This window comes from Carettochelys insculpta, chromosome 2 (assembly GCF_033958435.1).
Source record: "Carettochelys insculpta isolate YL-2023 chromosome 2, ASM3395843v1, whole genome shotgun sequence".
NCBI lineage: Eukaryota > Metazoa > Chordata > Testudines > Carettochelyidae > Carettochelys > Carettochelys insculpta.
In genome coordinates, this window is record NC_134138.1 from 232,504,603 (window position 1) to 232,520,794 (window position 16,192).

At 37.5% G+C, this 16,192-nt stretch overlaps 1 protein-coding gene across 4 annotated transcripts in view; it reads left to right on the forward strand.

Moving 5' to 3' along the window:
- The window catches only part of SGCE (sarcoglycan epsilon), a 62,498-nt gene that overhangs the window by 13,003 nt on the left and 33,303 nt on the right, over positions 1 to 16,192 (forward strand). For all 4 annotated transcript variants that reach the window (XM_074984717.1, XM_074984719.1, XM_074984718.1 and 1 more), the window contains 4 exons: positions 5,002 to 5,159; positions 8,947 to 9,019; positions 13,240 to 13,438; positions 15,819 to 15,981. In XM_074984717.1, coding sequence (XP_074840818.1) covers positions 5,002 to 5,159; positions 8,947 to 9,019; positions 13,240 to 13,438; positions 15,819 to 15,981 — 593 coding nt within the window. The remainder of the gene's footprint in view (positions 1 to 5,001; positions 5,160 to 8,946; positions 9,020 to 13,239; positions 13,439 to 15,818; positions 15,982 to 16,192) is intronic.

A 16,192-nucleotide genomic window follows, 5' to 3' on the forward strand; every position in this document is an offset into this window, starting at 1 on the left:
GACACAATATTTAAATGCAACACTTACCCATTTACAAGATTCAACGAAAGTTAGTTTCAGGTAGTTTTAAATCTTAAGACTTACAGACTACAATTTGAGAGGAGAGGTGTGCATTGCTGTGCATTTTCAGAAGCCCAGTTATGGATTTTGAAGTCTTTAGTATTGCATGTCAGGCATCTAAAGCTAGAATGTGACAAACTTCTTTTCTATTCATGAAATTCTTAGTTTTACAAACTTATTTTTAATTTTAAGAAGATAATCATATGGTGGTTATTGTAAAAATACCTCAGTTTCTTACAGAATAAATTGTGATGATAATTTGTGTCAAAAAGCATTTTATACATTTTATAAAATAACTTTAAATACACAAGTAACATTTAAAATTACATTGTCTTTTGCATAGAACAGTGATGATTATTTTTTCAAAAAAAATAAAAGCCCCGTTGGGTTGTTTCCATATGAAGTAACTTCTACAAAATTTAAAGCAATCTTTTCTCATAGGAGCTTTATTTTCATAAGTGTAGTATTTTGACTTACATCCATGAATTAAAACCAAAAGAAAATAATTAGAAATGTTGAAGGCATAGGTTTAAATTAATTCAAAACAGTTTGAAGATAAAATGTATTTTTTTCACTTTGCTTATAAATAATTTTTTTCTCTAGAAGCAAATACAGGTTCAACCTCTTTTAGTCTGGCACACTCATCTGGTGACATCTGTAATCTCTCAGGATTTTAATTAGTTAGACAACCACTTATCATGAGTGTGGCCAAGTTTCCCATGGTCCCATAAAATTTGTTTACAGTCACCAGTCGTGGCTCTCTGTGTTCCATGCTGTTATTTAGCTGTAATTTGCCCCAATTATCTTCTAAGAGCTCTATAAGCTCTGGGAGTGTTGGTAATGCTGCTAAACAATATTGACCTCCCGTGGTCTGGCAATTTCTGTTGTTCACTACTAGTCAGGTACTGAGGGTTCCAGACTAGAGAGATTCAACCTATATAGGTAAAATTGAAATGTTGTACTTCACTGTTAATTTTGCCAATTTTGATTCTGGAAGACGGCAATTTGAAACCCCATTTAAGAAAATAGCTTTTGTTTGAAAGTTATATGTTAAAAAATATTCTCAGGAGCGAAAAATGACTTGATTTGCTTTTATTTTCTTCAATCTTTAAAGGTGGATGTCTCAATAGACCTTTACTCTTCAGTTTGTGTTACATGTGTGTAACTATTGCAGCTGCAGAATTTGTCTGCTAGCCAATAATAAAGTGAAATGTGCCTGTATCAGGTTCAGTTTGTTGCCTCCTGAGATGACAGCATTGGGATGTAAATGGAAGGAATTTCCTACTTGCAGATTGTCTCTGGAACATTGGTACCCCATTCCATCTCTTAGACATGTTACACAGGTTAAATCTCTGTGTGAAGCTCTGACTTGTACAACTGTGACCTCATCATCCATTGAAAATGCCCATAGGCATCATGAATACATGTTGATCATTGCAACATTTGCAATATAGTACTTATTTAAAACTATTGTGTGTGACAAATCTGCTTTGCCAGATCCTTGGCATTACAGAGCTTTTCCTGGAGAAGAACTTTGAAACAACCCATATGTCAGATGGTTAATGTAGTAAAATTGATTTTGGGAAATAATGGTGTGAATTAGGGTAGTTTAAGATAAACCCTACCAGGTGTAGCTCCTGTGTGAGATTACTCCCAGAGAAGTGATGTGAAGGCGCTCTCTGTTACCACAGTAAAATGGTTGACTGATATCTTAGCCTGTTGCTATAATATCATAGGTAATGTCTCAGTTTCCCCTGGACCTCCAAAAGCTTCATTGATTTTTGCACTTGGTTTCTGTTTAACTCTCCAAGTAAAATGAAGACCCATTCATCATCTGCATTATGAAAGTCCAAATAAGCAGAACAACAAATCATACATTTTCTTTTTTCTGTCTCCCCCTGTTGCTTCCTAGCTCCTTTGAGAATCTGCACAATTTTTTTCCTGATGTTTCTCATTCCAGAAAGCAGGTTCTCTGCACAGACATTCAGGAAAACTCTCACTCCATTCAGGAAAACTCTCACTCCATTAATGTAGGAAAATGAATGAGAAGCTCTTCTTGCCCTTGACTGACAGCTGTATCCTTGGGATGAAAAGCAAACAAGTGTTGTGATCACACCCCAAACCCATGTGTTCTGCTTTCCCAAGCTCTCTGGTTCACTTGCTTCCACTTGTCCTTTCTCCTTCCTCACTTCATCTAATAAAACAGCCTTAAATGTCAGGCTAGGTCTTTTGGCATTTATTCTTCAGTCATCCAGCTCTCTATGCAGTACTTTCAATGGCTGCTACCATCAAAAAAGAACTACTGTGTTCATGAAAGATAAGTCCATCAATGGTATTAGCCAGGGTTGGCATGGATGGTGTCAATAGGCTTTGTTTGCCAGAAGCTGGAAATGAGTGACAGGAGATGAACCACTTGATTAGCTGTTGTGTTCATTCCCTTTGTTGCATCTGGCATTGGCTGATGTCAGAAGAAAAAAGGTACATTACATTAAATGGACTTTTTGTCTGAACCATTATGGCACTTCTTATGCCATTCTTAGACATTTCCTGCCCACGGCTCTCACTCATTATCTTCATCCTTCTGCTGTGAGGGGAAAAGTAAACTGCTTATTTATCTACTTGCCAGAATACCTTACCTGGAATCTGAAACTTTCCTCAGCTTTTGATACAGTCTTCCACAATATTCTTGCCCATAAGCTGAGGAAGTATGGATTGGATCCATGGATATAAGATGGATAGAAAACTGGCTTGATGCTTGGTCCCAATGGGTAGTGGTCAGTGGCTCATTGTCTGGATGGTGGTTAGTTTCAAGTGGAATGCCCCATGTCTCAGTTCTAGGGCCATTGTTGTTCAACATCTTAATTAATGACCTGGATGAAGGACTGCATTGCACCCTCAGCAAGTTTGCAGATGACACTAAGCTAGGGGGTGAGGTAGCCTTGTTGGAGGGTAGAGATATTATCCAGAATGACCTCGATAAATTGGAGGATCTGTTGCAGCTCAACAAGGAGAAATGTAGAGACCTGCCCTTGGGGCGGAAGAATCCCAAGCATTGTTATAGGCTGGGGACCAACTGGCTAAGCAGCAGTACAGCGCAAAGGGACCTAGGGGTTATGGTGGATGAAAGGCTGCATATGAGTAAAGAGTGTGCCCTGGTAGTCAAGAAGGCTAACGGCACATTAGGACGCATTAGGAGGAGGATTGCGAGCAGATCTAGAGAAGTGGCTGTTCCCCTCTATTCGACACTGGTGAGGCCACATATGGAATACCGTGTCCAGTTTTTGGCCCCCCAATATAAAAAGGATGAGTATGTGCTGGAGCAGGTTCAGCAAAGGCAACAAAAATTATTAAGGGGCTGGAGCACATGACCTATAAGGATAGGCTGAGGGATTTGGGCCTATTTAGTTTACAGAAGAGAAGACTGAGGAGTGATTTAATAGCAGCCTTCAAATTCCTGAAGGGGTCTTCTAAGGAGGGTGGAGAGAAACTGTTCTCCGTGGTGACAGATGGCAGAACGAGGAACAATGGTCTGAAGGTGCAGGATGAGAGGAGTAGGTTGCATATTAGGAAAAACTACTTCACCGGGAGGGTGGTGAGGCACTGGAATATGTTGTCTAGAGAGGTGGTGGATTCTCCATCCCTAGGGTTTTTAAGTCCTGGCTTGACAAGGTTCTGGTTGGGATGACTTAGCTGGGGTTGATCCTGCTTGAAGTCGGGGACTGGACCAGATGACCTCTTGAAGTCCCTTCCAGCCCTATGATTCTATGAACTACAGATCACGATGCTCTTTAGATCTGTACTGGAATCAGAATCAGGACTGTGTTCATTGAAGAGCCTGTCCTTGAAAGGCCAGGATCTCATATTTGTGTTATTTTACTAGTTAAAAAGTGTCTTAGGGAAATCTTGTGCCTCCTGCCTTTTGAACCTCCGCAGATTAATCAAAACCCTTTCCCTCTTCTGTCCTATGGCATGAGTTTGTTGACAGTGTTTGGCTATGTCTACACTAGCCCCTTTTGGAAGGGGCATGGTAGTGAGCGAGTTGGGAAGATGCTAACGAGGTGCTGCCATGAATATGCAGTGCCTCATTAGCATAACGCCAGCCGTGCAATTTGAAAGTGTGGCACTTTTGAATCGTGCACCACCCATGTAGATGGGGGCCTTTCGAAAGGACCCCAACTTGGAAAACCCCTTCTTCCTAAAACACCTCATTTGCATCATCCCAACTTGCTCATTACCATGCCCCTTCTGAAAGGAAGGGCTAGTGTAGACGCGCCCTTTGTCAGGAAGGACTACATTTCCTGTGAGGTCTCTGTCTGGTCTTCTGTGGTAAATTCAGAAGAGTTTCTCTAAGCAAATCTGTTGGTCAGGTCTCAGTGTGTGACTTGTTTGACTTCACATGACCATACATGTTAACGTATGAAAAAGCCTTGGTCTCCCTCTTATGGTAAGGTCCTCAGAGATAGACATGGTCTCTAGAGCCCTTTAAAACTTATGTGTTTGTCGCCTGGAAATGTTGGGCTTTTGGAACATCTTCCTTTTGTTGGTAGGGAGGCTGTATGATTTTTCTGTTCTGAGTACCTCAAAACCCCATGAAGCAAGGTCTTTGCAATTGCTGGGTAGAAGCACAAGGGGTCAGTAGGTTCCTAAGGACATACAAGCACATTCCACTCTGCTCTTGGCTGTACATATTAAGTACAGGATTCCTGCTAATTACACATGCTGGAACATGGACTCAGGAGTGTGGATCTCTCAAACTGCACTTTTCTGCTGATAAGGAATTACAGTTTTATTAATTCCCCATGGAATTGCAGAAATATGTCAGAAAACATTATGGTAATTGTGTTTATATAAGAAAACTGAACTCAGTTATGTAATGAAAACATCAAAAACAAGATGCATAAACTTCATTTTTTGAAAATATTCTAATATTGTCTTACCTAGGTGAGATAAGTAATGATCCTATAACATTTAACACCAACTTAATGGGTTATCCTGACAGACCTGGATGGCTACGTTATATTCAGAGGACACCATACAGTGATGGGGTGTTGTATGGATCACCAACTATAGAAAATGTGGGCAAGCCAACTGTCATTGAGGTAATTCCTTTAAAAGCATTGGAAGGTTTTATTTCATTTTAAATGTTTATATCTCAGTGTAAAACAGTGTGCAAAATAACTTCATAAACAATTGAGTGTCTAAATATTTAACTTTGCACTCCTCTTCCCTAGAAGTATGCTATTTTTTTTCCTTTTAGTGCAAACAAATACATTTGGTTAAACCAATGAACACATTTTATTTACTTCATCATGTTTACTTTGCAAGTAACACCAGATTATTTTCCTAATGGGGTCTCAGAATTAGTAATGCAGACAGAAATCATTGTATCTGTGTCACAAACATGAATATGATTCTAAAATTTTAGGAGTACTTACTCTACATAGCACAGCAGTTGAAGGACAAAAACTGTATGAGTGTCTGTTATGCCTTTTGTCCCCCACCACAGGGTAGGGCAGGGGTGTGCAAAGTACAGGGCGGCGCAACATTTTGTAAGCGGGGGGGATGCTGCTTGATTGGCTCCCTGCAGCCCGCAGCTTCCACCGCATCCCCAGCCCTCTGATTTCTCCTGCATGGCCACTGTGTTGCCAAGGTACGCCCCCTGGCTGCTGGGCCAATCAGCATGTGCAAAGGCCCTGAGTCAAGCAACAGGGCAGCTGGCAAGTTCCTGGATTGAAGAGGTACTTTCATGGGATCCTTCCCCTGAACACCCCTCCCCCTTGGGGGTACCCCCAGAGCCTCCAGCACTCTCTTCTTGACTATCCCCCCTTCCCCTGACCATATCCCTTCCTGTGGTTCTCCCACAGGCTGTAGGCCTCAACTAATTGCAGGGCCAAAAGAAGGGGTGCAACCTAAAAAGTTTGCTCACTGCTGGATTAGGGAATAAATGCAGCATCTTGCTGAATTACCAGTTTCACCAATTTTATATGGATAGTCATACATTTTTGTTAACTCTTGATTAATGGCTTTTCTAGATTTTAATGAAAAATTGTTCTCCAAAAATAAAACTGTAAACATCAGCCTAGGTTTTGATCCTACCAACAGTTCTGCATGGGGTTAATTTTATATATATATGATTAGTCCCTTTGGTTTCAGTGACACTAATCACGTTCATAACATTTAACCAGGTGTAGAACAGTCTGCAAAATAAGAACTATGGATGGTTTAAAAATGGCTTAAAAATCGTTCTCCTTTTAAACAATATGTTTCCAAACTTACATCAGGATCCTCTAACATGGACCCTTGCTGCTGTATAAAGCCCCATTGAAGTCAGCATGACTTTGCACAGGTGCATATGCATTAACAAATCCCAGTATGGGACTGACTTTTTCACCTGGGCACAGAAATATGCTATTGCTCTCAATGCATGATTGCAGGCCTACATTTTGATATTCTATAATTTTTATTCCATTGAACAAAATTCCAAGTATTTTATATGGCTGAGGTCTAAAATAGGTTTCTTAATACAGAAGCTTGATTTTTGTTTCATTTGATTCACTCCCTAGTATATAGGTGACTTCTTGCATCTTTTATAGGAATTTTAAATACATAGGTTGTGATGTAGCTTTAGTAACCAGTATCTATCTTTTAGATGTCTGAACTAAACTGATATTACAAACTAAAGGAGGAAAGAATGCCACTCTAAATATGAGTGGTTCATTTAGTTGTTCAGTAGATTTAATTTTTTAGTACTCAATTAATTTGTTAAAAATCTTAAATTAAGATTAATTTTCTATTGATTTTTGTTAGTATTCCTTTTACATACAGTAAACTGTTTTTCAGCAATAGAGAGGTAGCTGGGTTAGTTTTTATTCTAACAAAACAAAACAGCAGTCACGCAGGCTTTTGTTAGTCTTTAAAGTGCTATATGACTGCTGTTTTGTTTTACTATTTTTACAGCTTAATATTTGTTTTGTTTACTTACATAAATTTGCCTGTAATTGATAAGTCAGAACATTGTCTTCTCCTCATTCTAATCCATTTCAAGAAACACTTTTACTGTGAAGGCTGCAAGGCATGAGTTAGTCATTTACTGATTTCTTTGTAACTAATGTGCTCCACTATTGTATTCCTACCATTTCTGGAGAGACTGTATATTATTATTCATACAACCACTATCCTGCCTTCTACCTTCTGATATTTTGTTAACTCCCTTGTTGAATCATGTCATGCAAGATTGTAAGATCTTTTGGACAGAGACCATCTATTTCTATTTGTGTTAAGAGATACTGAAGTCCACCGACAGGGCTTGGAGGACAGAGGGGGTAGTTGTCCCATGGCACAGTGTTTCAAAGTGGCTCAGAACTCTGGCTGCTGCTGCAGAGCTCTGGGTCCCTTTGAAACTCTGATGCATCGATTCTCTGCATGGCTAAGGGGGAGCAGCGCTGCACCCTTAGGAGCTATAAGATCTGAATGGCCTAGGCCCCACTCCTTTCACCTTTTGGCCCCACCAATGAGGAGAGGATAATGTCCTGGCTTATGGCTTTTGGCCCCGCTGAAGATACCTGTGTTTTCTGGGTTATGCGGAGTGGGGTGGCAGTGAAGAAAGGGGAGGAAAAATATGTCATTCTGGTACCAAACCATATTGCAAAATTTGATCATGGTATAACTTCAACACAGTCGCAGACTATGATCAATAGGGACCACATTTGGCCATCAGATAAACACCATGTCTGTATCTACATGGGCACAAATCTTCGAAATAGTCGTATTTTGAAATTTACTAATGAGGTGCTGAATTGAATATTCAGTGCCTCATTAGCATTAGGACGCTTCTGGCCACTTTCAAAAGCTCACTGATCAGAATAAGGGGATTTTGAAAGGTGCGGGTCCTTTCGAAAAGGACCCCTGTGTAGCCGAGCCGAGCCACGCGCTTTTGAAAGCGGTGCTTTCGAAGCGCCACGGCCATAAGCGTCCTAATGCTAATGAGGCGCTGAATATTCAATTCAGTGCTTCATTAGTAATCTTCGAAATATGGCTATTTCGAAGATTTGTGCCCGTGTAGACATACCCCATAGGTCCTTCCTGCATTTAAAAATTACCTTTCTGTGTACTCGTATATAATTTGTATCAGAAACATATTTTTTCCAAAAATAAAGAGCATATACTTTGCGTTCCCCAGTAGCTTTCAAACCACCTAAAGATGAAAACTCTGGAATGCATGTTATTTGTTTTGCCGTAGTGCCTAGAAGTCCCAGTCATGGCTCTAGGTTGTATTGTGCTAGCCACTGTATAAATGTAAAATTAAAAGTTGGTTCCTGTCCCAAAGACTTTACAATGATTATTCCTATAAATATCACCAGGTTAATTCTACCAGGAGCTAAGAGTAGACAGAAATCTTACTATCTTCAGGACAAAATATAAAATCTATATTTACTCTTCGGTTTTATCATACCTGGGCCAATAAAACAAAAACTCGCAGAGAAAAAACAAACAAACAAAACCTGCTCCTTCTTCTACCTGGAAAGGATCTGAGATAGAAAAGAATACAGAACTTAAAGTAGACCATTCACTTGTGTGTAAATATGTCATCCCTACCGTATCTGAGAATATCGGTGCCATATAAATAACTGGATAGCCTAGGGTATGAATCCCAGTACTCTATTTAATACAGTGCTTTCATCAAAGTGGTAGGTTTGCACAGCCGTTTTATTTTTCACATTTCTATATTTATTTTTGACAGAGGTTTTTTCTAGTAATCAAAAATAAAAATAGTTTCATATATCAGTGAATATCTTAAATTAAGAAAACAATGCTTTTCTATGCTGAATTAATTAATTTTGGTTTTCATATTTGTATTGCTATTTTGATGACATTTTTTCCCCCTAGATCACTGCTTATAACAGGCGTACCTTTGAAACTGCAAGACATAACTTGATCATTAATATAATGTCAGCAGAAGGTATGTACAGAGGAGATTTTTGCTGCACAGTAGATAGTAAAAATGATAAATTTTGAAGATATTTTAAAGATTTGATAAAATACCATCAAACATTACATAGTATTCCATCTAAATTCATGAATGGTTGGAAGGAAGGAAAATTTCCCTGTTCTAGTTCATTCTGTTCGTTATTTTGTGCTAAACCATATTTATCAGGGCTGATTTATGTCTGATTCTTGAAAATAGTCTTCTGAGAGCCAACTTTTTTGCTTTTGGAACCAAATTGTATAAAACTACATATTTTCTATACCTAGGGATATGTCTTTTTTAATAAAAGAGGTACATATCTCTTTAGCTTATTGTTTTGAAACTAGTAGTGATGACAGCTATATTTGAGGAGTGCATCAAGCCATTGAAGTTAAAAGACAAACATGTAGGAATGCCAGTCTTATTATGCATCTCAGTTTGTTAATAAAAGATATATCTAAGTTAGGGGGATTAGACTTTTAAAGCAAGGACTAAAGAACTTTTTACAAATTAGGGACACTGGATCAAATTAAGCAGTGACGTAATCAAGTAGTGCTCCATTGAAGTAAATTGAGTTGCACAGTTTTGTTGTTGGTAATAATGAATCTTGCATTTTTAAATAGAGGCAGGGAGGCCCTATGTGCTTTTTAATGTTTTTATGACAGAAATTGAATTTCATTATGTCAGTCAATTTAAACAACAGTGACCTTCAAGATTCAACTGCCCTGCAGAATGGCCACGTGTATGTTTTATCAGCTGAATTGAAAAAAATCTCCAAGTGAATAGAATGATTAAATTCTAATCTCATTTAGATCAGTAAAAGTCTTGAGTAGCTCAGAAATCTATGGACTTCTGCAGACCTACTATAGTAATATTAACAATATCAGAACATGGTTCAGTGTGCCACATTCAACTGAAACATAGCTTATGGTGCAGGTTTGTCAAAAAAGGTGCATAATAGTAAAAAAAATATATAATTTATATTGATTAGGATCTCACTAATACTTAGCCAGTAGTGGTTCAAGAGCTAAATTAGCAATCAACATTACCAAAAAGATCCATAGTAGTGTGAATTCATTGTTTCATCTACTGTAGTAGTATATATTCATATTTAAACAATACGGCAATGAAAATATTTAGTTTATATATTCTTCTCACAGCAAAATAACTGACTATTATTTTGAATAGTAACAGGGAGATAGTCGTGTAAGTCTATGTTCTATCAAAACAAAAAAGCAGTCCAGTGGTACTTTGAAGACTAATAAAATAACTTATTCGGTGATGAGCTCTTGTGGGACAGACCCACTTCTTCAGACCATAGCCATACCAAGTGGGACCCATCCCACGAATTCTCATCACCTAATAAGTTATTTTGTTAGTCTTTAAAGTGCTACTGGACTGCTTGACTATTATTTTATCAACTACAATTGATTAATAACATAGAAAAAATATTGTGATTGGTTAATAATTATATCAATGTTTTGTTATCATGTCCTGTGAAGAACCACAGGAGACATATTAAAGAGACATTTGCAGCTCCAGAGCTCTGGTCTAAGTATCACTGCATTAGGTATTCAATGGATAGGCAAAACTAGTGTCATACACAAAAGAAGCACGTAATAGAATGTTTTTGTATAAGATAATGGGCTACATTCTCTTTCACACCGTTGTTAGCTAGTTTTTCTGGTACATATTCTCCTTAGCACTCCCAGCAAATAAAAAATCCTTACACAATGTTGCTTTTTTGGAGAGCAACTTCTCTACATTTTTACTTTATTATGTAAAAATGTTAGATGCGTTCTCTCTTACTGGATATACAGAAGTCCCATTCTTGCAACTGACAGTGTAGTACTTATATAGAATAGAGAGATGTCTTATTATCAGAAAAAAAATGGGTGCCAAAAAGCACTGTCTCTTTTCTTTTTCCTTTTCAAATTGTTATTTAGGGACCAACACTGTAGTGTGCAGATCATTGTGGCCTCAATACAGCAATGCATTTATGTACATACTTGATGGACATGGTTATTTTCATTAACTTTAATGGAATTGTTCATACGCTTAACTTCAGGCATGTGTTTAAGCACATTAGTGAATCAGAGCTGGAATGTTTGGGGCTCTGCAATACTGAACCTTTGTTTCCTCATTGTAAAAATACCACACAGACATTTAGCTTTGATGCACCTGTTGACCCTGAATTTACAACCCTATTTCGTTGCTAAATCCCAAAAACACACCAAGACCAGTGGCTGATATATCACTAGAGGAGGAAAATTCCCTGAAATGCATTTAAGTAATTATGAAATTATTCAATACAGTTAAATCATAATAGTGAATGTGTGACAATCACTTCGATAGTAGTCGATGTCATAAAACCTGAGATCATGACTTAATTGATAGTTAAGAAAGAAAACTGGTATTTGATCACACATTATCTGTCTGTCACAAAAGAAGCTCTTTACAATGCCAGGCAATGATCTTTTACATACATTTTTTCCTCACATTTTCTCCAGAGTGAACATTACTGTTGTTTTCATAATGTTGCCATGTTAATTTATACAATATATTCTTTCATGCTTAACTAGTAGCATCTGCTTTATTATGGAAGATTGTGAAATTCCTGTTTTACTAAATTTAAAAACTATTGCAGAACTAAATATATAAACCAAATGAAAAAAATCAATTGTCATCCCCAAGAAAAATTGAAAGAACTTAAACATTCATGTAGGAAAGCTGTGTTCTTGAGTATAGTTTGAAATGAGATTGCAACATGTAACTGTAAGTAAAATATTCAATAGATTGTAAAATGAGAAAACAAGACATACACACATGTAATTTGAGTTAATGAGACACGTAAAATGAAAATTCCTGCGCTTTTTCTTTTAATATTTGAAAGATTGGTTCTTACTTTATCAAAGCTCTGATTACTGCTCCTAGTTTGCTGTAGAACTTTTAGAGTATCTATTTCTGGGGAAAAATTAGATGTTCATATTGAATGTATGAATGTGCATAGGTTGCAGATGTACAATACCTTAAAAGTAGATGTACATAAAACTGGCACTCAGGTGCAGCAGACAAAATTCTGTGGTAAAATTTGTATTTAAAAAAATAGGTATTTCAGGTTAACCAAGTTGAAAATAAGTCACAGTTCAAAACTGAAACCTATATAGGTCAACTTAAAAATACTACCATCCTGATCTGTCTTAAAATTATAGCAGGTATGCTTTTCAGGGAAATTTTCTTTTCACTGAAAATCTGTTTTAGTCTGCCTGAATTTATTTTGAATTTGATGCTAATAATTTTGGTCATTCATAAAATGGTAGAAGAAGTGATAGAGTGTTGTGTTGATGCTGCTGCTGTTTTTGATCTAATAGTATTTTGGGAGATAGAAGCTTGAATTCCTGCTCTGGAATATGACTGAATTGGAATTTCTCAATTAACTGAAAAGTCAGGGAAAAAAAATCAGATTTTGTTTGACCAAGCTGATTTTTAACATATATTTCGTAACAGCCATCTAACTGAAAAATCAGTTATTTGCCCAACTCTCTTTAATGTTGAGCAAACCATTCTAATTCGGAGTGTGGACAGCGTGTACATTTTGAACTTATTGGTTACATAGGCAGACTGAAACTAAAGTAAGACCTATAATAGTCTGTCATCACCTTCAGTTTCACCTTGGAGTTGTGGCCTATTGCATTTACAGGTTCCAGCTGAACATATTTCATCTTGAATGAGTCATCTCATACTGCTCAGGTCAGCGTATGAAGGATTGAAGACTGGGACTTACGGTTGTTGCAGGCCACTCTTGTGTGCCCAGAAGAAGTATAGCTGCAATTACCCTAATTTAATGCAGATTAAGGGTTGCCTTTAGGAAGCAGATTCTCTGTGTTTATGAATTGTCATAGCTTCATTGAAATCACACCACTATGACAATTTATACCACTTGAGGATTAGGCCTCAGATTATTTGCAGGTTGCCAATAGCTCCATCAGGAGAGCAAAGCTTGAATGTTTTTTTTAAGAATAGCTGGTACTGTTATAAATACATATACATATTACAATTAAGCGTGATTGGCCAGCTGAGACTCAAAATAAAACTTAATTCATAACAGGATTTTAGGAAGCTACCTCATCAGTTTTCTTTAGTTCAGTACTGCAACACTCAAGCACTGTTTTAGATCTTTTGCAATAAACAGAACTCTTTTTCTTTACAACTAGATTTCCCTTTACCATATCAAGCGGAATTCTTCATAAAGAACATGAATGTAGAAGAAATGCTAGCAAGTGAGGTTCTTGGAGATTTTCTTGGAGCAGTAAAAAATGTGTGGCAACCAGAGCGTTTGAATGCTATAAACATCACCTCAGCTCTAGACAGGGGAGGCAGAGTTCCACTTCCTATTAATGATATGAAAGAGGGGTAAGCACATGCATGTATAGCCAATCTGTTTGCAAATATTTAGCATTCAAAATAAGTGTCACTGGAGTGTTTATTATGCCTTTGAGGCATTCAAGACTTTTGGAAAGATATGTCTTAAAGAACTAACCTTTGGAAATCATTATTAGATATTAAAAATATGTAAGGGCCCTGAGGTTCCAGGTGGGGGAGGGTCAAGTTTTACATATTAGGTGCTGTACAAAGATGCAGTCCCTGCTCTAGAGAGTTTACAGTCAAAGAAACGTTAACAGTTTTTCCTTCTTATAAAACAGATTGAAGGAAGTAAGACTTTCTTAACCTACAATTCCAGTCTTATGTCCCTGTAATTACAGAGCTAATTTCTATTCCTGACTCTGAAGTTCTACAACACAGACCTCACAAAACTTAAAATTAGCTCGCTTCCATTCTATTCCATATGTCACAGGCACATTTAAAACTACGCCTTCCAGTAAAATAGCTCTTAAATTTAGAGCTCACTGACTAATATTGCTTGGGAAGGGGGTCATGTCCTTCGTTTACAAGTTTTAGAATTTATTTTAAATTGTACAGGTAAGAGCTTATAAGAGAAATACACCTTCTGCAAAGTTTTCCTTTTTTCTATTTTTTGACTGAGAGACTTCTTTAAGTCTGTCACTACAACTGAACAGGAGCTAAAAGGAATGTGCTGTCCAACCCCAATTAAAGCATCAGTGACATTTGTTCACTGAACAGTGTCTTAATGTGGATTTTTGATGTATTACCATGATATATACTAGCTAATAAACTGGTTCCTGGAGTTTTTAAAACACATGATCTGAAGAACTAAGTAGCTTCCTCCTCCTGTATTAAACACAACAGTGTACATAAGATACTACATAGAGTTTCATCTTTGGTGTTTTTGAGTGCCAGTCAAGCAATGCTCTGTGTGCTTCATAGCAAACTGGACCTAAATTCTGCTTCAGGGGCCCTGGATTCTGTGACTTTCTGGTACAGGAAGCAGATTGTACTCTCCAGCAGCTTCATTTTTTAAATTTCAGTTGAGATAAGTATGAAGATGAATAATGTAGGTACAGTAGCCCTCGTTTCATTTACTTTGTCATTAAAATAATCAGTTTTTACCTCACGCTTTGCTTTTTGTATGTTGGAAAATTTTGTACAGGTTGGAATGCTCTAATCTGGCACCCTTGGGACCTAACTGATGCTAGACCAGAGAATTTGCCAAATCACAGGAGGTCAACATTGTCTAGTACAGGGGTCAGCAACCTTTCAGAGGCGAAGTGCTAAAATTTGACCTTTGACCTCTATGTGGTCAAAGTGTCAGTGATACCTTTTAAAGTTACTAATGGTCCTGCTTCCAACAGCTTCATTAATAAATAAATAAGTAAAGATATAAAGCCTTACCATTTAGGTGGTGGTTGGTAGCATTAGCTGGTCTTTTAATCCTCAGGCAACATGACTTTGAGCAAGCTCCCAGGTGCATGGGGAGGAGGGCCAGGGCTGAGCTTCCACCTTGCATGTTGATGAATATCTGCTCACGTGTCACTTCTGGAACCTGTGCTGGGGGTAGCTAACCCCTGGTCTAGCAGCATTACCAACACTTCCACTGCTTATTGTGCTCTTAGAAGACATTTAGGGGCAAATTAGAGCTAAATAGTAGCACAGAACACAGAGTCATGACTGGTGGCTGCAAACAAACTTTATGGGACCACGGGAAACTTGACCACACCATGATAAGCAGCTAGATGGCTAACTAAAATCATGCTGGACCCCAGATATTGCCAGACCAGAGTTTGCTGGATTAGAGAGGTTCAACCTGTATTAATAGTTCATAACTGTACAGTGGAATTTATTGGAGGAAGCAGGATGTTTTGAAAGGTTGGCATCAATAAGAAATTAAGAAGTTACCGTTTGGATTTAAAACAGTTCCATATACATTTCGCAGTTTATTTATGGGAAGAAGTGCTGATATCCATGAATTTTCAAGAATGCTGTGTTGAAAAAGACATGGAATTTTGTCTCATATAAAATTGAGCTATTGTAACAGAACTTTATGAAGTACTTTAGCAATGATTTATTGTTAGTTTTATCTCAAACTTGTGAACTTTGAGCTTCAGAGCTTTTTTGTGGAAATTGTCTACTACTAGTCACAGTACATTATGTATACGTATGCACTCATGCCTGTAGCAGGAATATAAAAAGTAGCTAGAAAAAACAGTTTGCTTGATTCATTGTGCCTTTATTGGAAAAAGTGATGACATAGTTGTGTTTTAAAGGCTATTTTACAAATAAATTATGGTTGCCATTGGAATGCAGAGAACTAGATTAGATATTTATTTATTAATGGATATCCTGGTGACACTTTATCACACATCTTTTTCTGCAGTGTGTATGTTATGGTTGGTGCAGATGTTCCATTCTCTTCATGCTTACGAGAAGTAGAAAACCCCCAAAATCAGCTGAGATGCAGCCAAGAAATGGAACCTGTCATAACTTGTGATAAAAAATTTCGTAGTCAATTCAGTATTGACTGGTGTAAAATCTCTTTGGTGAGTTACCTTGTGATTACAAAAGAAGTGGTGTATTTGTTAATTTGTTACTTAGACGGCGTTGCCAAGTATTTTTCAAACTTCACTACACAGTTCTCTTAAATGCGCCTCACTTGTGATTGGTGGTTTAAATATTGTCTGTGCTGTAATACACTTCTATCCCCACAGTAAAATCACTCCAAATTCTAATAGTGCTGTTGGCCAAGGAAGG